The following is a 21883-nucleotide window of genomic DNA, read 5'->3' as shown; positions in this document are numbered from 1 at the left end:
CTTAGCTACTCAGGAGGCTGACATTTGAGGATCACGGACAGGAAAGTCTGTGAGACTCTTATCTCCAGTTTACCAGCAAAAAGCCTGACATAGAGGTATGGTTCAAGAGTGTAAACAAACTAAGGGACAGTGCCCAGGCTCTGAGTTCAAGTCCCAGTACTGACAAAAAGAAAGGAAGGCAGGAAGGAAGGAAGGAAGGAAGGAAGGAAGGAAGGAAGGAAGGGAGGAAGGGAGGAAGGGAGGGAGGGAAGGAGGGAGGGAGGGAGGGAGGGAGGGAGGGAGGGAGGGAGGGAGGGAGGGAGGGGGAAAGGAAGAAAGGAAGGAAGGAAAGAAAGGAAGGAAGGAAAGAGAGAAAGAAAATATATATATACCTCAGTAGACTGAGTCTAATTATATATGGTGTAATTAGCTCACTGGGAGACAGAAGTCCCTTGGGTATATGCCTGTCTAGTGTTTGACTTTTGTATATTCATTTAAAGACATCCAACAACACTTAGTGAGGTCTGTTCTAGGCATGATAAACATGTCTGAGAAGTCATTTCTCCTCTCAAGGGGCTAACATTCTACTTTAAAAAATCTCAGTGCTGGGCTGGGTGGTAGAGTGCTTGCCTTGCATACATGAAGTCCTCCTTGGGTTTGCTTCTTCAGTACCACATAAACAGAAAAGGCCAGAAGTGGCACTGTGGCTCAAGTGGTAGAGTGCTAGCCTTGGGCAGAGAAAGGCTCAGAGCGCTGCCCAGGCCCTGAGTTCAAGCCCCAGGACTGGCAAAAAAAAAAAAAAATCAGTGCTGTAGCTCATGTCTATAATCCTGGCAATTTGGGAGGCTGAGAACAGAGGGTTAGCAGTTCAAAGCCAGCTCAGGCTGAGATCCCTTCTCAACTTACAGCTAGATGCCATGGCATATGCCAGTCATCTTAAGCAATGTGGGAGGCTAAGACTGGGAGAACTGAAGTTCCAGACCAACTCAGTCTATGAGATTCCATCTCAATGCAGAGATGCTGGGTGTGGTTGTGTGATATGGTTGTGTGTCAACCCAGTCAAGACAGAAAGCCTAAAATAGGGATTTTTGGTCCAGGTGCCTTCCCAGGCAGGAAATGAGACCCTATCTCAAAAATAACCAGTACAGAGCCAACCAGACATTATAATCCTAGTTTATAATCCTAGCTCCTCAGGTGGTTGAAATCTGAGAACTGGGGTTTGAAGCCAGCTTGGGCAAACAAATTTGAGACATTTTTATCTCCAATTTACCAGCAAAAAGATGGAACTTCAAGCATGGCTAAAGTGATAGAGTGCCAGCTGTGAGCAAAAAGCCAAATGAGAGTATGAGATTCTGAGTTCAAGCCTCAATACCAGGACAAAAACAAAGCTGGGGGCGGGGGGGAGCCGGACGGACTAATTATTGCCAATAGAATGGCTCTGTAAACGTTAAAATGAATAGTCCATAATTTAGAGACTAAAAAAAGAAAAGCTTAAATATAATTGGACCTCTTCCACATTAGTCTTTTTGAGTATACTCAAATATATGATGGAATTTTATTTCCAAAATTAGCCTTCAAAGAGATAAATCCTGTCTATTGCCTATCTTACTTTCCACTTATCTGTCTTATTACTTTATCTAAATAGCATGCACTTGCTTTGAAGAAAGTTCCACATCTTATATATCATTGCAATTTCCACAGTGCTTAGCAAAATGCCTTATATAAGATGAGCAAAAGTGTGCTGACTGATCAGGGTTTGCTGATTCCAGCTTTTCCCAGGTGAAAGAGAGTGCTGGTTTCTAAGGTTCACAGAATTAGGGTGGTAAGGAGTGGACTGGGCACTCACTCACCAGTCCCAATCTTGGTTATGGTGATTTTCAGGGGCCACAGGAATGACTTGTACCTAGACCTTGCCTTAAAGCAGAAGCCTTTCACTGTTTGCATTAGCCTTGTGAGGAATACGTTCTCAACCAGTCTCTGAGTTAGCTCTCTCCTTCCTGAGCTATTCTACAAGAGAACCCAAGATCTCTTTTCCATTGTAAGGTTGTTTTCCAGGCTAGTAGACTTCTTTCAGGTTTTTGTTGTTGTTGTTTTTTGGCCAGTCCTGGGGCTTGAACTCAGGGTCTGGGCACTGTCCCTGAGCTTCTTTTGCTCAAGGCTAGCACTTCACCATTTGAGCCACAGCACCACTTCCAACTTTTTCTGTGTATGTGGTACTGAAGAATCAAACACATGGCTTCATGCATTCTAGGCAAGCACTCTACCACTAAGACACATTCCCAGCCCACATCTTTCAGTTTTTCTCTCCATCCTTTCAGGGCTTTGCCCTCATTCATACACAATTGGGTGCCTTTTCAACCAGCAAAGTACAGCACTGTTTAAATGCCAGACTGATTTTAAAGAGCCATACTTCACTTCTATTACTGTGTATGTGTGTTCAAAATTTTATAATGGAAGAGGGTTCATGCCTTTTCTCCATACTTAAGCAAATGCTCAAATAGTACTTATGAAAATAACTATATATTTTTCTTTTTTGGCAGTACTGAGGTTTCTATACAGGACCACACACTTGCTGGGCATGTGCTCTACCACTTGAGCCATTCTCCCAACCCTTTTTTTCCTTTTGCCTTAGTTATTTCTCAAATAGGGTCTTAGTCTTCTGTTTTTGCCCCAGGTGGTCTCAATCACTATCATTCCCACAGGCATCCCATATAGCTGGGATTACAGGTCATTCTACCACACTCTCATTTCTTATTGAAATGAGAATGTCACTAGCTTTTTGCCTAGGCTGACCTTCAACTATGATCCTTCTATCTCCACTTCCCAAGTAGCTAGGATTACATGTGTAAGCCACTGTGCCCTATGGCTTAGATGGTCATCTGGGCCTTGGACTAGCAGAATGCAAAGCTGTTTTAGACTAGCAGGCTATCAGGATTGCCACCTTGTCCTCTGATATGTCTCTTACTTTTCCACAGACCTTGGATCACTAGCATCTACTTTCAAAGATACCTATTCAGAACCTGGGTCTCCAAATTCAAGAGCACAAGACAGACTATCTACTCAAACTAAGGCTAGTATTTTAAACTTACAGAAAGCTTCTAAACAGTGAGAAGGAAAGCATCTCATGGATACTTGGCAGAACACCTCAGGGAAGGGGAAGACGGGATCTGGAATGCAGGATGCTGAAAGCTCTGGGATTCTGGAAAACTTCTCAGGCTTCCTTTGCCAGCCTGATAATCTCCTCAACTCCACATATCTTGCTTTGTCCTTCCCTTTCCTTTTCTCCCTTTCATATATCCAAACCATTAGCTGGTTTACATACATACGAGTTATAAACAATGTAGAAAATGGAAGTGGGAAAAACACAAACACTCCTACCACACTTCTAGCTTTTTTCTTATGGAATTAAAAAATACCATTATGAGCTTTATATGTCTTATTTTAAAAATAATACTTTGGAGCCAGGCGCTGGTGGCTCATGCCTGTAATCCTAGCTACTCAAGAGGCTGAGATCTGAGGATTGTGGTTCAAAGCCAGCCTGGGCAGGAAAGACCGTGAGACTCCTGTCTCCAATAAACCACCAGAAAACCAGAAGTGGTGTTGTAGCTCAAGTGGTAGAGCGTCTTGAGCTGAAGAGCTGAGGGACAGCGCCCAGGCCCTTAGTTCAAGCCCCATGACCGACAAAAATAAAATCTCAGCCTCCGGAGTAACTCAGGCTGGCTTTTAACTGTGATCCTTACATTTTATCTTCCTGAGTAGTTAGGATTATTGGCATGAACCACTGTTGCCTAGTTATCTGATCTTGTTTGTTTTGTTTTTGTGGTGCAAGAGCAGAAATCCAAGACTTTGCTATACTCTGCCTCTGAGCTACCTAGCTCCAGGTGTATTTCTGACCTATCTGTATCCCTGTGTTCTGGCTGTATACTGAATATCAATATGTGAGAACCCGTAACAAAGTTTTATTGTTTTTAGGTTACAGAAGTAATACAGTCTCACTTGATAGAAAATTAATATAAGTGTTCTTTAAAATTCCATACTCTAGAAGCAATTATCACTGAATTACCTCTTAGGCTTCCTATACCCCTTAAGCTTTCTCCATAAGCTTTTTGGCCTGAATCATCCCCAACAGAAGGTTCAGTTGCAATGTCTGAGTCTAGGTGTGCCCACCTTTTCCTAAGGTAAGATGAAAACTCCATCTCTTGCATGTCCTGTGTACACCTCAGAACCATGCAAGGGGCTAGACTTCAAGTAAGTACATATTAAATATTTTATTAAGATGGACATATTGTTAGCGTCTTTCCCAGGGAGAAATATCCAAATCTCTCTCCAACCAGGCCTGGAAACATGGCTCAAGCACAGTGTAGTGCCCGCCTAGCACGCATAAAGCCCTATGTTCAAACCGAAGTACCACCAAAATAATAATGATAATAATTATAATAAACCTACTCTTTGATTTATACATAAGTAATAAATCTGCTTTTTCTCTAATTAGGCCCCACATATCTGTCTCACATCCATAACCAGGGACTGCCCCAGCTCTATCAGCAGATATACGCAGAACCAAAGTTCCCCTAATAAGGGCAGGACACAGAAGCAGACTCATAGGGAACAAGGGAAAGAGGAAGGGGTAGGGGAGGGGAACCAGGAATGTACATATTTCAACTATGGGTACAAGATTCTGGGAAGAGGCCCATTTCAACTTTGGCTGGAGATTTGAAGCTTTGGATAATTTCAAAATTTAAACTTCTTTGTGGTGTTAAGTTGGTAGGTTTAAACACACCAAGAACACCTATCCAATGGCTTAACCCCAGGAACCTTTCTGTCTCCAAAGCATATGTGTATCTGTTCCTAGTGTACCACAGCTACCTCTCTTTACTTCAAGCCAAGACCAGCAGGGCTTTGTACTGGTCCCTGAAGCCACCTAGTCCCTCCTCTTGCTAGGGTCCCACATGAAAGTTCCTTCTCCAGATGAGGAGCCTATCTTTGAGAAAAGCCTAAAACACTTTCACTCTGTGGTATCTTAATTGGGTTCTAGAAGTGTTTTACAGATAAGAACAAAAGACTAAAAAGATAGTGGCTTCAGGTTCCTAGCCTCATACCTTGCCTTGAGTGAGCAAACCACTTCTATTTCATTAAAAAAAGAAAAGGGGGATGGAGGTAGGGGAAGGAAATAAGCCAAATGACCTAAACACTCTAAGAGTCATGCCCTAGTGATAAGACTAAGGATGGAAGTCAGGCTGAGCTGTAGGAAGCTATGATTTGGATCACTACCCATCTAGTTTTCCCATCCATCTAGGCTCTGGAGAGATACTTCTTCCTTCTTCCCTCAGACCAGTGGAACATGCTGTTCTGAGCACAAGGGCTTCTTATTTAAAGCAGAACAGCAAGGGCAGAACAGATCCCAGAGAAAAGGGGAACAAGATGCTTAGGATCCTCCAGCATAACTGCTGGACAGAGGCCAGTCTCCCGTCAGAGGAGGAGAAACACACCTACCTTGACACCGCCATCCGACTTCTTGTTCAATAGACTTTTGGCAGCTGTGAAAACAAAGAGGAAAGTCTTATCTCCTGTATCTATCCCCTCTCCAGCTTGAGGTCCAGGCAGCCAGATCTGCAAGAGACTGCTGTGCTGACAAGGGGCCAACGGTCTCCAAGCCCCCCAAAAGAAGTCCTTCTCAGTATCCCCTCTGCAAGAAGGGCATCTCAAGGCTATCAGAGCCCTCAGGGCGGCACCATGGGACTCCTCTGCCGTGGAAGAGAGTTCAGCAGAAGCGGTCACCTTGCACTTAGGAGGAGAAACAACACTTAGTACTGGAGCCACCTGAGGCACCGGGAGCACTGCCCTTGACAGCTTCCACCCAGTCTGGAAGCAGAGTGCCAGGGTGAAAGGGTGAGGGCCATATCCCTAGATGCCACGGACGTTCTCCAGATGCCACACTGGAAGGATGCAAGACATCTCCAAAGTGTTCTCAAGAAACAGTTTCACAGTTCACAAAGGAAACCAGACGTGAGGACACACAGACACAGACACAGAAACCAGGACCACCTACAGGAGGGTTTTGCCAGGGGGTTGAAGCCTTCACTGGGCAGGACCTCACTAGGTTTACTAAGTGCTAGCTGTCACCCCTTTGCCAGACTCTCTGGACCTTTGAGCAGAAAGGACTGAACAGAGTGATGAGCTGTCAAACAGCTTCTAACCAGTCATAGAGTGCTCAAGGCTGTTAACTCCACACCCAAAGGCTGGTGACACTGGCAAGCCGCACTGGCAAAGTCATAACAGCTCTAGGAAGGTAGCAGACAATAGGAGAGGCCTGAGGGGCATAAGGAGAGATTCAGCCCAGATGTCTGAATGGCCTGAACTGCCCTGGGTTTGTATCTTGGTTCTACCACTTGGTACTTTTGTGACCTTGAGTGAGTCACTTAACCTTTTTGAGTCTTGGTTTCTTTATAGAATGTGATAATCAGAACGTAAGCCAGTCAACTGGTGAAGATCCAGTGAGGCCATACCTGCAAAGCACTTAGCTCAATGTCTGGCCACCGTAAATACTCGTTAACCCAGGATGTCTCTATTGCTGCTGCTCTTTCGCTCTTCAAGTCGTCTTTCCTACCTAACCTGTGTTCCATCTTTTTCTAGTGAGATGTCGGGGTTCTGTCAGGGTTCTCCCCGACATCTCAAGAGTCTGGCTCCAAAATTTTTTCTATCTCTAGTCATATTGGAGTTAAAAATTAATTTTTTAATGTGTTTACGATAGTGAGTCTGATTGCCTATGGATTTTACAGACATCAGCCAGTTCTCAACTCTGGTTGCTCAGTATAATCACTTGCAGAGCTTTATAAAATGCTAGTCCTATCCCATCCAGTAAGGATTCTGACTTATATTGTCTGGTGTGGGGATAGGGCTTGCCACTGGGAGATTTTGTGTGTGTGTGTGTGTGTGTGTGTGTGTGTGTGTGTGTGTGTGATACTGAAGTTTGCATGCAAGGTCTCAAGCTTGCTAGGTAGGTACTCTACCAGTTGGGCCACACCTCCACCTCAAGCAAGCACTGGGAATCTTTATGATCTCCCAGGTAATTGGTTGTTCTGTACAGGCAGAGCTGAAAACCTATGACATATATCATCTTTAAAACAAAACAAAAAAAAATCACGTTGTTATTCCCCTTACAGAGATGAGGAAACTAAGGCTGAGTGAGTTGAGGGGACTTGGTGTGGCAGGGTTAGGATCCAAACCCAGGGATAGCTGGTTCTGAGGCTTCTGCACGCCATAGCCTTTCATCTGGGAGTCTGAAAGCATAGACTTAATAATTTTTGAGGGGCATGGTTTCCTCCCTCTATGGGGTCTTAAGCAGTGCTGCAGAAGTCCAGCCCTAGCACTGGGCAGCTCTGCAGGTCAGGCCCACAGGCCATCTGAAGGAAAGGCTCCTACTGCCCAGCTCCACATCCCCAGGCTATTGCCTCCTGAGAGTTGGCAAGCGCCCAGCATGCACGGCTGGTTAGGGGGCTCTGGAACATCAATGCGCTCGCAGATGCCAAGTTAGGTGGTCCATCTGGCATGCCCATCTCAGCCCGCAAGCATGGGACTGGCCTCCCTGGTGAGTGGGCCTAGCATGCTGGCCCTCCTGGTGGGGTGGCAGGGAGCCGAGGCAGGCGGTCAGGGAGGACTCATGCCACGTACCTTGCCCGGCCAGGCCGGCGGCGCTCGCGGCAGGCGAGGCGGGGGCGGAGCTCTGCCTGCCAACTGAGGGGATACAATCTCTCAGTGCACAGAGCTGCCGCAAAGCCACGGGGGGCCAGACAGCAGCGAGCATGCCCCAGCACGATGCTTGGGAACCACTGGCTGCCGCACACAGTACGACCCAGGTGGCAGTGGCCAAGCCAGCTGAGCTGGGGAGCAGAGGTGCCAAGGGGCAGGCTGAGATGGCAGGAGCAGCCAGCCCTGCAGCAGTCTGGGGGACCTGAGAGGATCAGGCTTGGACAGGGTGAAGGGAATACCACGCCTTTACGTTGTGGAGATGGCTTCAGTACTTGTCCCATGGTCGCCTCTGGTGAGATTCCCCAGAGAAAAGCCTGATTTGGTGGGAAATAGGCACCTTTTCTGAGGTGATCTACTTAAGGTTGGAAGGACATTGAGCTTCATCAGACCTTCACTCCTACAACCTAAATGAGCTTATTATCCAAGAGCCTGGAGCACAGAGCAGCCCTTTTCCCTTAACACTTTCCAAATAGTAGAGAGGCACTGGGGCACAGGAGACCCTATGGCCCTGCGCAACCATGCTTATAGATGGGCCCAGCTCCTGAGAGACACAGGTCACTCTCCCTCATAAGGAAGGTAACCAAGAGAGACAGTTTTTCTCAGCCTGTATTTCACAAGTGCACTAAGGGTAATGATGTCTAGGAAATTAGTCCCCAGGAAGAAAACAGAAGGTGCCAGAGTTGTGGGTTCTAGAAGCTCTGATTTCATCATTTGCCAAGCTACTACAATCCAGGACTAAACTACATTCCCTATTTGTGCAGGTACTGGGCTTGAATGCTCTTGCTCTTTTTTTTTCCTTTTTTTTGCTGGCTGGCTTTCTACCACTTGAGCCATGCCTCCACTTCCAGCTTTTTACTAGTTAATTAGAGATAAAGAATTGCTTAGATTTATCTGCCTGAGCTGGCTTTGAACTTTGATTCTCCAATCTTAGCCTCCTGTATGTCCTTGATTACACCTGTAGATAGTTCTTTCTGAGGAATCTTATGGAGACTGGCTCTGTCCTCTCTAGGCCTGAAGAGGTCGACCATTCTGAAATGCACTGGTTTGGTTTGTTTGGGTTTTGGTCTTCTTTGACCTGGGCAAAGTGAGCTCAAAGACCAGACAAGGTCTGGGTAATGAGGACAGGATGATCTATAGGATAAATTAGTACTCTGTCCTAACAGCCAATTGTCTGAACAGCTCAATTGTCTGAAACCAGGACACTGATTTCCTGGAGACCCAAGGCCATGAGACAGGATACTTGCTACTAATTGGTCAGGATAAAAAAAGCACAAGCTTGTCTTCACATTTCTATGATAAGAGGAGAAAGAACAAGCACCACTCTAGGTACAGCAGAGAAACTCCCTCAAACATAATACTCTAGAAAGTATTTTTTTTTTTTTTTGTAGGCTGCGGGGCTTGAAATCTGAGCCTGGGCGCTGTCCCTCAGCTCTTCAGCTCAAGGCTAGTGCTCTACCACTTGAGCCACAGCACCACTTCCGGTTTTCTCAGTGGTTTATTGGAGATGAGAGTCTGACGGACTTTCTTGCCCGGGCTAGCTTTGCACCACAGATCTCAGCCTCCTGAGTAACTAGGACTACAGGTGTGAGCCACCAGTGCCTGGCTAGAAAGGTTCTTAAACTGAGAAAGTAGAAGCTGTTTAAGTAATTAGAGGATAAGTAACACAATGTGGGCCTGCAAGTCCATCTCTGTGGGAGTGGCCAACCACCTACTCCTCTCCCCCTCTGAGAAAGGAAGATTCAGGAGCACAATCTTCCTAAGTGGCCACCAACAACTTAAGAATGAACCCTCAAACCAGGGTCACAAGGGATGGGCACCTCTGAACTCACTATTCAGTCCTAACACTGGAGCCCTTTAGCTCTCCAGTGGAAGCCAGTGAAGCGTTAGGACTTCCTTCCGCAGGCTCCTCTGAGCTAAGGCCCTTGGGTTACCTGGAACCAGTAAACCAGCACAGCCGAGCTCACTGGGACTCAAGGAAGCAAGCCCTGCCCAGAGTGGCTGCTCACCCTAACTGGAGGCTGGTACTCCCGCACAAGCCCTTCTCCATGCGGCACAGTAGGAAAGCGAGGGAAGGGAGTTTTGTTAAGAGGATGAAGTCAGGAAGGGAGTCTTCAATCAAAACAGCGAGGGAGTGTTAGAGGGAAGGAAGACCAGGAGCAACAGCAAGCTGGGGAGAGACCACTCTGCCTTTAGTTAAGTCTTGACATCATTTACCTTTTCCTCAAAGAAAAGCCACTGTGCTCCCAGCTGAGGGCAAACAATGATTGGGAGTGGGGTAAAAATGGGGCAAAGGGGGACTGGAGTGTCTTGCATCTTGAAAAGTAATGTCAAGTGTGATTTACAAACTACTGATCACAACTCTTATAATTCTTCTTGCATATCTAAGCCAGTTCCTTTTCATCCTACCTGCTGGGTTCTGTTTCTTCACTTTTACAGCCAGTATCACAAAGATTACATAAGTGTGGGTCACTATAAAAGGGTTAAAGTCCTGGAATAACTTTTATTAGGCATCTCAGCTTGGACAACATGAAGTAAGAAATCATCCTAGTGGGTGGCACCACTGCACCTCATTCTTTTTGTTGTTTCCGGCACATTCTCCAATGCCTTGGTTTGCAATCATAATGTGCTGAAATAAGAAAGAATATACAGGGACAAGGTACAGGGGAGGTGGAGAATACTTTATGGGAGATTCTAAGGAATGGAATTCATACATTTGAGCTCCAACAGAAGCCTCCCCCCACCAAAGAATCTCAGTAACAGGACTTAGAATCAGGACTTGATGGCAGCAGCCCTCCAAAACAGAAATCCTTATTCATCCTGCTCGAGGTGCATGCGCACATCTGTGCTGCCTGGGACTGCTGGGCTCCATTTCTGACCCACTCACCTCTGCAGAATTAAATTGCATAGTTGGGAACACATACCTGAAAAGTTCCTGGAGACAAGCATGGTGGTGAGGATGGCACCCTGGGGAAAGAAGAAGGTCTCATGAGTTCAACTGAATGTTAGTAAAAGTAGCATGGCCTCAGGCAAAAGCAGCTGCTTTTAGGTGAGATTCCCCACCCTTCAGGTTTCTGCCCCTACCCCCCAAAATGTACAAATAGCCCTCAGCTCTAGCAGGATGGGAGCTTCTTGAAAAGATAGGAACTGCACTGCTGGAAGGCCACATTTCAGGAGGCTAATGGTCCAGAAAAAAAGACCCACCTTCAGTTTTCTCCGGGCATTGAACTTTCGCAAGCACTCTACAGTCTCTTGGCGATGCATCATGGAGGCCACTGTGGACCGTTGCTGGAAGCCAAACACAAAGACCTGTGAGACCCCAGCCCAGGTCCTCTACCCTTTACCTTAGTCCTGGCACTAATGATTACTTGAGGACAGGGTCATGTGCTCTGGCACCACAGAGTTGCTCTGAAGCTCAAAGGAGGTCTCAGACACAAAAAACACTTTTAGAACAAAAGCACTATCCCAAACTCAAGGTTATATAGGGACACGTGAATATGAAACCACCACCAATAACAGATGCTAGATGAGTGTGCTGAGAAAGCTTTCTTCTAATCTTCCTTGGGCAAAGGTGGCTGAGGATGGGAAAGAATATCCGGAGTGCTGGGACCTGGTTCAGTTACTTCTTCGGCAACTGTTTACCAAATACTCACTGTAGTTCACATTCTGAACTCTGAGAGACAGCAGAGAGCTGTAAGTGCTTTGCAAACTTCTATTTAAGCTTCTTAAAAATCATTAGTGCTAGCTGGGCACCAGTGGCTCACGCCTGTAATCCTAGCTACTCAGGAGGTTGAGGATCTGAGGATCACGGTTCAAAGCCAGCCTGGGCAGGAAAGTACGTGAAACTCTTATCTCCAGTAAACCACCAGAAAACTGGAAGTGGCGCTGTAGCGCAAGTGGTAGAGTGCTAGCCTTGAGCTGAAGAGCTGAGGGACAGTGCTCAGGCCCAGAGTTCAAGCCCCAAGACCGACAAAAAAAAAAAATCATCAGAGCTATAGGACATGACATTAAGTAAAATAAGCCAGCCATACTGACAGGTACTGCATGTTCTCTTTCATATGTGGAAATTAAAAAGAAACAAAGTTAGTGGTGCTGTCACTCAAGTAGAGTGCTTGCCTTGAACTGAAAAGCTTAGGGACAGCGCCCAAGCCCAGAGTTCAAAAAACAAAACAAAGCAAAAGTTGATTAGTTTTGGGATGGGGAGGTGGCTTAGTGGTAGAGTGCTTGCCTAGCATTCACGAAGCCCTGGGTTCGATTCCTCAGTACCACATAAACAGAAAAAGATGGAAGTACCATTGTGGCTCAAGTGGTACAGTGCTAGCAAAAGAAGCTCAGAGACAGTGCTCAGGCCCTGAGTTCAAACCCCAGGTCTGGAAAAAAAAAAAAAGAAAAAAAAAGAAATAAAGTTTAATGGAATGTAGAACAGTGATTACTGGAAGTTAGAGAGGCAAGGGATATTGATTACTAAATCATCGCAATACTATGCATTAAAATATAATTTATATTACTATAAAACATTAATTTATATGTATAATAAATTTTATTAATTTTTTTTTTTTTGTCGGTTGTGGGGCTTGAACTCTGGGCCTGGGCGCTATCCCTCAGCTCTTCAGCTCAAGGCGAGCGCCCTACCACTTGAGCTACAGCGCCACTTCCGTTTTTTTCTGGTGGTTTATTGGAGATAGGAGTCTCACGGTCTCTCCTGCCCGGGCTGGCTTTGAACCTCGATCCTCAGATCTCAGCCTCCTGAGTAGCTAGGATTACAGGCGTGAGCCACCAGCGCCCGGCTAATTAAAAAAATTTTAAATAAAAAGACAGCCAGGCACTGGGGGCTCAAGCCTGTAACCCTAGCTACTCAGGAGCCTGAGATCTGAAGAATGTGGTTCAAAGACAGCCTGGGTAGAAAAGGCTATGAGGCTTTTTTCTCAATCACAAAAAAAAGCCAGGGGCTGGGAATTTGGCTTACTGGTAGAGTACTTGCCTAGCATGAAGCCTTGGGTTCAATTTCTCAGTATGACATAAACAGAAAAATCTGGAAGTGGCATTGTACCTTAAGTGGTAGAAGCTAGTCTTGAGCAAAAGAAGCTCAGGGGCAGTGCCTAGGCCCTGAGTTCAAGTCCTAGGACTGGCAAAAAAAAAAAAAAAAAAAAGCCAAAAAATGGAGTTGTGGCTCATGTGGTAGAGCAATTAGCCTTGGGTAAAAAAGATAAAGAACAGGGGCTGGGAGGGTGGCTCAGTGGTAGAGCGCTTGCCTTGCATGCATGAGGCCCTGGGTTCCATTCCTCAGCATCACATAAGCAAAAAGAAAAAATAAGCCGGAAGTGGCGCTGTGGCTCAAGTGGTAGAGCTCTAGCCTTGAGCTGAAGAACTGAGGGACAGCGCCCAGGCCCAGAGTTCAGACCCCACAACCAGCAAAAAAAAAAAGATAAAGAACAGTATCGAGGCTCTGAGTTCAAGCCCTAGTACTGGCACAGGTGTGCACGTGTACACATACATGTACACACACACACACACACAGAGGACAAAAATAAAGCAAGCTCCCCAATACATCCTCGTCCCCCAGGGTGTACTAACTTCTTTTCCCCTTCACTGCCTAGCTCCTTAGAAAACCTTAGCCACACTTCCTTCTCACTGCTTGGAAAGCAGGTTTGTCTCACTGTTAGTGAAATGAAACGACGGCCTCTCATTTAGTAGAGTCTGGTTGTTCCTTTCCATCTTTTGAGCCACAGCACCCATTTCCGGCTTTTTCTGTGTATGTGGTGCTGAGGAATCAAACCCCAGGGCCTAATGCATGCAAGGCAAGTGCTCTACCACTGAGCCACCTTCCCAGCCCCTTCCTTTCCATCTTTACCACAGACTCCTGAAGTCTTTGATTACTACGAGGCTTGTTTCTTAGATTCTGAATCTTCTTCGACTATGAAAGTTATTCTCAGTCCCTTTTGCTAGGTCCTGTAATTCTCACTGTCCCTAAATGCTAGTGTTTGGTGGCTTTTTCTTCTCTTCACAGCACAAGCTCACAATAAGGATTTTTTTTTTGTCGGTTGTGGGGCTTGAACTTTGGGCCTGGGAGCTGTCCCTCAGCTCTTCAGCTCAAGGGTAGCACTCTACCACTTGATCCAAGCACCACTTCCAGTTTCCTTTTTTGGGGGGGTGGAAGGAGTCTCATGGGGCTTGAACTCTTGGCCTGAACGCTGTCGCTCAGCTCTTCAGCTCAAGGCTACGCTCTACCACTTGAGCCACAGTGCCACTTCCAATTTTCTGAGTAGCTTATTGGCAATAAGAGTCTCATGGACTTTTCTGCCTGGGCTGGCTTTGAACTGCGATCCTCAAATCTAGCCTCCTGAGTTGGTAGGATTACAGGCATGAGCCACCAGCGCCTGACTCTGTACAATAAGGATCTTGATTGGCAAGATTACCTACAGAACAATGATAACCTGCATTTCCAACTTTTTGTCCTTTTCTTGTTTTGCTCTCTTTCTCTCTTTTGTGCTACTAGAACTTTTTTTTTTTGGGTCCGGTAGTGGGGCCTGAACTCTGGGCCTGGGCGCTGTCCCTCAGCTCTTCAGCTCAAGGTTAGCGCTCTACCACTTGAGCCACAGCACCACTTCCAGCTTTTTTCTTTTTGCTTATGTGGTGCTGAGGAATTGAACCCAGGGCCTCATGCGTGCAAGGCAAGCGCTCTACCACTGAGCCACCTTCCCAGCCCTGTGCTACTAGAACTTGAACTCAGGGTTTCAGAGTTGCCAGGGTGGCATTCTACAATTTAAGTATACCTCTAGAGCCTTCTTTTCTAATGTGTACATCCATATTTCTCCTCCTCCTCTTGTTTGTGTCTGTCCCTTCCTTCTGCAAATCTAACTGGTCACTAAATCCTAAATATCTCTTGAATTTGCTACTTACCACATTACCCACTACCTCTATTGGTAGCTGAGACCTTATCTTGTCTTGCTTAGACAGCTTTCTCAGCTCCCTGCCTTTTTTTCTCTCTCTCTCTCTCTCTCTTTTTTTTGTCGGTTGTGGAGGCTGAACTCTGGGCCGGGCGCTGTCCCTCAGCTCTTCAGCTCAAGGCTAGCACCCTACCACTTGAGCCACAGTGCCACTTCCAGCTTTTTTCTGCTTATGTGGTGCTAAGGAATCAAACCCAGGGCCTCATGCATGTGAGGAAAGCGCTCTACCACTGAGCCACCTTCCCAGCCCCTCTCTGCCTTTCTCTTGCCTCCTCATCAATTCTATTTTCTACACAGCCTCCAAAGTAATCTTTCTTAAATACAAACTTCATACTCTTTTTAAAATGGTTCCTCATGCTTTGAGAATAAAATACCCAACTCCTTAAGCAGAAATTTGTATGTCATACTCTTTTTGGCCCCATTCTCTTAACATTCCTATAGTTACAGCCTTGTTGACAACCAAACTACTTAACATTCCTTACACTCAACAATTTCCCATGGCCTCTCACTCTGGCTCATGCTTATTTCTCTCTGCACGGTAACAGCTTAGGGAGTTCTTACTCATCCACTAAGAACCAAAACCTAGGTCATCTTCTCCATATAACCTTTGTGACACTACAGACCTCCAGGACAGCAGGAACTCCTACACTTATTAGGTTCTTTCTTATGTTCATCACATTGTTTTACAGTTGCCTGTTTAAGTCCTTTTTGGCCGGATCTCTCAGGCAAGGCCTGTGCCTTGCATCTCCAATATCCCATAATAACCAGCACCAAAGAGGCATTCAGTAAACACAAGAATGAACAAATAAACAAATGCAGCATGGTTGTCAAAATACCTAACTAGACCCTCTTTGTCCAAAAGTAGATATTTGACTGACTTGTGTATGAAAACATAGTACAAACAACATCTTTCCTAGGGATTCAGCACAGAAGCTTCATGACTCAGCTTCAGGATGCTTGGTGGTTTTTTTTTTTTTTTTTTTTTTTTGGGGGGGGGGGTTGAAGACTGGTACTTGAACATGATATCTGATGTTTTTGCTCATTGGCTAGTGCTCTACCAACTGAGCCACAGCTCCAACCCCAGAATTCTGTTTTAATAGCTCAGAGGCATCTTTTATTTTTTGGGTCCCAGTCACAGTTCTGTTAGAGTTATATGATAGTTGAGACTGAATAGGCCCTAAACTTGGGAGTTCACTTTAGGTTCTGCCAACTGCTTTTTATCATCAACTACCCAGTCTGCAAGGGCCATTACAAGTCCTCATTCAAAAAAACTCAATCAATGAGCTGGGAAGGTGGCCCAGTGGTAGAGTGCTTGCCTTGCATGCATGAGGCCCTGGGTTTTATTCTTCAGCACCACATAAGTGGAAAAACCTGGAAGTGGTGCTGTGGCTCAAAGTGGTAGAGTGCTAGCCTTGAGCTAAAGAGCTAAAGGACAGAACCCAGGCCCAGAGTTCAGGCCCCATGACTGACGAAAAAAAAACCAAACAAACCAGAAAACAAAAACAAACCCCTAAATCAAGCCACGTACCATGGCTCATGCCTGTAATCCTAGCTACTCAGGAGGCTGAGATCTGAGGATTGAAGTTTGAAGCCAGGTGAGGCAGGAAAGTAAAGTCTGTGAGACTCTTAATCTCCAATAAATCACAGAAAAAGCCGGAAGTAACGCTGTGGCTCAAGTGGTAGAGTGCTATCCATGAGCAAAAGGAGCTCAGAGACAGTGCCTAGGCCCTGGGTTCAAGCTAAAGACCATCCCAAAAAACAAACAAACAAAAGTCCATATAAACAAAATCACACAATTAAATCACAGTCTTTCACAACAGCAAATGGGGGTAAAGGCAAGTAAAATGGGGGTAAAGGCAAGTAAAAAAAATTGTTGGCCCTTTCTGATTCCCTGAGTTCCCAAATGGCATTGATTGACCTTGGCCTCCACTCATTCTCCCTGACTCTGGTTAGGGACCAGATGACTCTCTGCTGATAAAAAGCAGTGTAAGGGAGGCACTGAGGGTACTGGGGAACTGCCACCTCTGATCCCCAAGACCTGGGGCAAAGACACTTACACAGACCCATGGGTGCTTGAGAGCCTGGTCAGCTGTGATGCGCTTTGCTGGGTTTATGGTCAGCATTTGGTTGATCAAATTCTTGGCTTCGGGGGTCACCGTGTCCCATTCTGGTGATGGGAACTAAGGAGCAGGAACAGGGGAAGGAAGGATATGACACATGTGAACCCACACCCTGAAATGTAGGCTGTTTTCATCCCAAATCCTATAATTGGGATACTTTGTGGTAACCAAAGTTTCTGGATAGAGAGTTGGAGAAACCTGAGCCTATCCTAGAACCTATGTAAACTTACACTAGAAAAGGAAAAACAGAACAGTCATGGTTAGAATGCTAGAGTACCAGACAAGAGCAGGAAGAGGACTCCCAACATTTTCTATTTCAACTTGATCTCTCTACTAAGGAGAAAATGGGTACACTGTATGCCCAAGGTACCACTGTAGTGGAGGGAGACTCCAGACTTCTCCCTGTGTGATGCAGCACACCTTGTGGCTTCTCCTTTCTTTGTAAAGATCAAAGGACTTAAGTGAGTTATTTAACTTTATAGCTACCAAGATGATTCCTGCCCGCAAGAAAAGGAAGAAGAGTTAAAAAAAAAAAAAAAGTTGCTCCCTGCACATAGGGTGGCAATAGTGAGTCCTGTATGTCTATCCCTGGGTCCTCAAAGTCCCTTGACATCCTCTGTATCATGTGACACAATAAACACACCCGCTCCCTTGGACAGAGCCTGAGGGATAAGAAATTTGTTCTTCCCAGGGTACTTGCTTAGCTCTCAGAAAATCCATCCTTACATCATAGGCTCCAGCTTTGATCTGCTGATACAGCTTGTGCTGATCCTCATCCCAGAAGGGAGGATAGCCCACCAGGAGGATATACAGGATGACCCCTACGAGACAGAACACACAAGTCACTGGGGTCAGTCACCTACTTCCCCGAGGAACCAAGAAAGGCCATGCAGGGCTCAGAGCCACCCAGAAAGGCAAGGGCCAAACCAGAGTTAGAGATGGATGTCAGTTGATAATGCTGTTCCGCCAGCCCCTCCTGCTGTGCCTCACTCTTCCCATTACTAAGTCACATCAGAGATTTCTTTAGGCACAATCTAGCCTCCAAGGCATGGGCAAATCCCTCTCCAAGAAGGATGCAACATAATCCAGGAAGTTACTTAGGAAAGAGGGTGTGATGAGAACAGCCCTCCCAGGGGGACAAGAACGAACACCATGATCTCACATATAGCAGGCACTTGTGGAACCTACAAGGAAGAGCAATGCCTCTTTCTTGCCATCACCAGAAGCCGAGAGCCCTTAACACCGAAAATGTGGAGTGTGGAATGGGCTTACCGCAGGCCCAGATATCCACAGGTTTTCCATAGGGATCTTTCCTCAAGACCTCAGGGGACAAGTAACCTGGGGTGCCAGCAAAACCTGTAGCAGAAGAGAGGGCAGAGGCACACTGAGCCTACTTTCAGTTAGCCCACATCCACAATTTATTCCAAAAGCCCTTTTCAGTCTTGCTGCTTTTGCTACGTAAGCTCTCAGCACACAGGCTGCAAGAGATGACAGGAAGGTTTTTTGTAGTGTCTGGAATCTAAATCAGAGGGCTAGTCCATGTGCCTACCAGGAACTTCAACACCTCCCCAGAGGCAGCAAGAATGCAATCCTGACAACAGCTAGACTCACTGTACTGAGTCATGAAGGCCAGGAGCAATCTGCACACTCCCACCCTCCTCCACTCACCGAGGAAACCAGGACCATTAAAGTTCTGGCTTCTATTTCTGAAAGAGGAAGACAGATCAGGAAGAAGAGGAAGGGTGGGGGCTGCATTCTGGGAAGCCACAGGGTCACTCTTACCAAACCAAGCTTGCTGTTCTCCCTGTACTTCGATGGCCAGACCAAAATCAGCCAGCTTGACCGCAGCACCCTTGCATTTACTTGCAAGCAGCAAGTTCTCCGGCTGCAGATGGAACAGGGAGAACCTTGTAAGGCACCCAAAAGGAGCCTACTTTGGGCCCACACAATACTGATGCCTGGCACCAGGTGGCGCCAATATGTCACAAGCAGGAAGCAAAGAAGGGGGCCTGGGTAGTACCTTCAGGTCCCGGTGGACAATGTCATGCTGATGGATGTGGTTAACACTCTCCAGAATCTGATGTATACAGTGGCTAATAAAGCAGAAGGAAAAGGACAGTCAATGCAATGTTAAACTACTTCACCTAAGACCACATGCTGTGAACCAAAAGCATAGGGTCACAAGTTCAGAAAATTACTGAGGCCTTGGACCTCATCTAGGTCAAGTCATTTTGTTTTCTACAACTTCTCAAGCTGTATTTTATTTTGAAAAACATTTGTATCTACTTGTAAGGGGAAAATACGATGTTAAACCAGAATAATCAGCATATCCTTCACCTCAAATATTTATCATTTCTTCCCGGTGAGAGCATTAAAATCCTCTTTTAGCTACTTTGAAATGCCTTATTGCTAACTAATATCACCTGCAGTGAAATGGAGTGCCAGAATTTTCTCTTTGGGTCTAAAACTTGACCAGCACCTTTCCTTTCCCCATTCATCCTTATCACAGCTACTGGTAACCACCATTCTACTTTACTTCTATGAGATTCCACATGTTAGTGAAATGGTATTTGTCTTTCTGTGCTTGCTTATTTCACTTAACATAAATCCTCCAGATTAATCCATGTTGTTGTAAATGACAGAATTTCTTGTTTTTGTTTCGTTTTGTCTTGTTTGTTTTCTTTTTTAAGACTGAATAGTACACAGCACTTTTTAAATATCCATTCATCTGTTGATAGATGTAGAGGTTGTTTCCATGTCTTGGATACTGTGAATAATGCTGCAATGAATGTGGGAGTACAGACATCTCTCCAAAATACTGATTTCCATTCCTTTGGGTACTTACCCAGTAGTGAGATTGCTAGATCATATGGTAATTCTATTTTTAGGTTTCTGAGGAACATCCATACCATTTTCCAAAAATGGCTGTACTAATATACAATACCAACAATGTATAAGGGTTCCCTTTTTTCCACATCCTTACCAAGACTTATTTTTACAGAAAAGGGAAGTGAAGACCTGTTAAAGGGCAGAGGAGAGACTAGAACAGTGATCCACCATGGCTTCTTTTCACTGCAAAGGTCCAACATAACCCACTTTGTTTCCAAGACACTGGAAGGCATCCCAGATGTCTAAGAAAAGTGAGGCCACCTACTCCCTTTTTTATTTCTCTTTCTCCATATAGTAACTTTTTCTTGGAGAAAAAGCTTATGGCAACAACTTAGGCAGGAGAGTCTAACTAAGCAATCTAAGTTGATTTTGGGATGGGTGTACACTTTCATTTATTTAAACATATCCTGAGTGACTGTATCAGGTTGTGCTTGTTGCCACACAGGATGTAAAGATGAATAAGGCATAGTGGCCACCCTGAATTTTATCATTAGAGAAGACAGAACAAACACATAAATTCTTTTCAGAAACAATATACCTAATGGATTCTAAATGGTACCAGAAGAGCATTACTGCACAGAAAAAGACAACCTAATCTAGAGTTGCATTCAGCTGCTGATTCATTTTTTTAAATTATCTTACATTAGTTATGCAGAGGGGGATTTCATTGTTACATTTCACACATTTACAATATATTCCAATCAATCTCACCTCCTCCATCACTCTTCCTTCCCTGCTTCCCAAAACTGTTTCATTGTTGTTTTCATAGATGCAAACAATCTATTTCAACCATATTCATTCTTTTGTCCTCCTTTTTAGCCCAACCCACTCTTGCTAGTACTTGCCCCCTGACCGAGCCTATTTTCAGCTGCTGATTCTTAAAACGGGGTCCACCTTGAAAACACTCCTGCCATCCCTACAGTCAAACTCTGGCAGAAAGGGTGGACAATTTACAGCTGGGGAAGGGGAGTCTGCCCCCAAGGAACACTAGTTGTAAGGTCTGGAGACATGACATTTCTGGTCATCACACACTGGGGAATACAGAGGATACTACTGGCACCTATTGACCAGGTAAGGCTCTAAGTGTCTACCATGCACAGGAGAAGCCCTCACAACAATAACAAACTAAGGGTCAGTAACTCTGATGTTGAAAGAACATCTGGTCTAGAGAACAGATGCTCAGTCATTAGTACTAGGTACCTAGTACATCACATTAGGAGTGTTAGGCAGGTCTGCAGTGTATCTAATCTAGGTCAAGTCTGGGTGGCTTGGACTTCTGATTCCTTTCTCTAGACTCTTGTGCTAAGGCTCCTACAAGAGCCAAGGAGTCTTATCAGAATCCTAGTTCAGGGTATCCCATAGCACAAAACCCAAGAACGGGCCAAAGGGACTTTAAGATTGAGCTGCAGAGGCGAGTCTCCACAGAAATGTATAATTAGAACAGAGCCCGGCTAGTAGGGAGAGCCTTCTGGCCAAAAATGGCAAAAGTGCGAAGTGTCCCAGCAGAGCCAGGCCAAGCCCACTGGTACAGTCCCTCCCCAGCACCGCCTCCCCTTCTCCCCGCCAAGCTCCCTGAGCTATCACTGCCTCCTTCTTCCTACAGACTGGTCCTCCCCTGCTGGCACTGGAATTCATCTCCCCACTTGAGAATTTTTCCTGAGGCTGAAGCATCTGAAGTTGATCAGCAAACATTGGCTACTCAGGGTTGAGAAATTCGTGAGCAAGCTATACTCCCCCACTCTCCAGAGGCAGCCTGAGCCACCGCATAAGCTAGATAAGCTGCAGGCAGGATGATCAAAACCAGGTTCTAAGGATATCACTATCAGAAAGAAGAGGGACTAAGGAGGGGAGGGATGGTAGAGAAAGTCGAGGTGGGAAATGCAGGCTAAACAATCACCTGAGCGCTGTGGTAGAGTAGAATTCTGCTGTGTCATTTGAAGGAGCCACAAGGTTTTCTATGGATGGCTGACCTCTGAGGTATGAGGCTGGAGAATAGTCCCTAACCAGCAGAGTTCCTGTTGAAGCTAGTCATGGTAGTCAAGGGACTACGTGACAAGAGGCTAAAAACTTCCAAAGAGGTTCCCCAGTTCCTACTCCTTCATGATAGAAACAATGCTCTCCCTCTCTGTTCACCCCCAGGACTTCAGCTCAGTGGCTTGTACATACTAGGATTTGCAAGAGACATAGAGACAGCCCTTGGCC

General features: G+C 45.6%; 1 protein-coding gene across 12 annotated transcripts in view; it reads right to left on the bottom strand.

The window, feature by feature from the left end:
- Positions 1 to 21883, bottom strand: part of Camk2g (calcium/calmodulin dependent protein kinase II gamma) — a 59664-nt gene that overhangs the window by 14426 nt on the left and 23355 nt on the right. For 11 of the 12 annotated variants that reach the window (XM_042690182.1, XM_042690187.1, XM_042690179.1 and 8 more), the window contains exons 6-13: positions 18813 to 18885; positions 18575 to 18677; positions 18065 to 18148; positions 17519 to 17613; positions 16730 to 16852; positions 10930 to 11013; positions 10650 to 10692; positions 5473 to 5516 (exon numbers count right to left, since the gene is read on the bottom strand). In XM_042690182.1, the coding sequence (XP_042546116.1) occupies positions 5473 to 5516; positions 10650 to 10692; positions 10930 to 11013; positions 16730 to 16852; positions 17519 to 17613; positions 18065 to 18148; positions 18575 to 18677; positions 18813 to 18885 (649 nt within the window). The remainder of the gene's footprint in view (positions 1 to 5472; positions 5517 to 10649; positions 10693 to 10929; positions 11014 to 16729; positions 16853 to 17518; positions 17614 to 18064; positions 18149 to 18574; positions 18678 to 18812; positions 18886 to 21883) is intronic. The other variant, XM_042690183.1, reaches the window with a different exon arrangement.

This window comes from Dipodomys spectabilis, unplaced genomic scaffold, assembly GCF_019054845.1.
Source record: "Dipodomys spectabilis isolate Male_0828 unplaced genomic scaffold, ASM1905484v1 ptg000136l, whole genome shotgun sequence".
Taxonomy (NCBI): domain Eukaryota; kingdom Metazoa; phylum Chordata; class Mammalia; order Rodentia; family Heteromyidae; genus Dipodomys; species Dipodomys spectabilis.
This window is presented reverse-complemented; position numbering and strand designations above follow the sequence as displayed.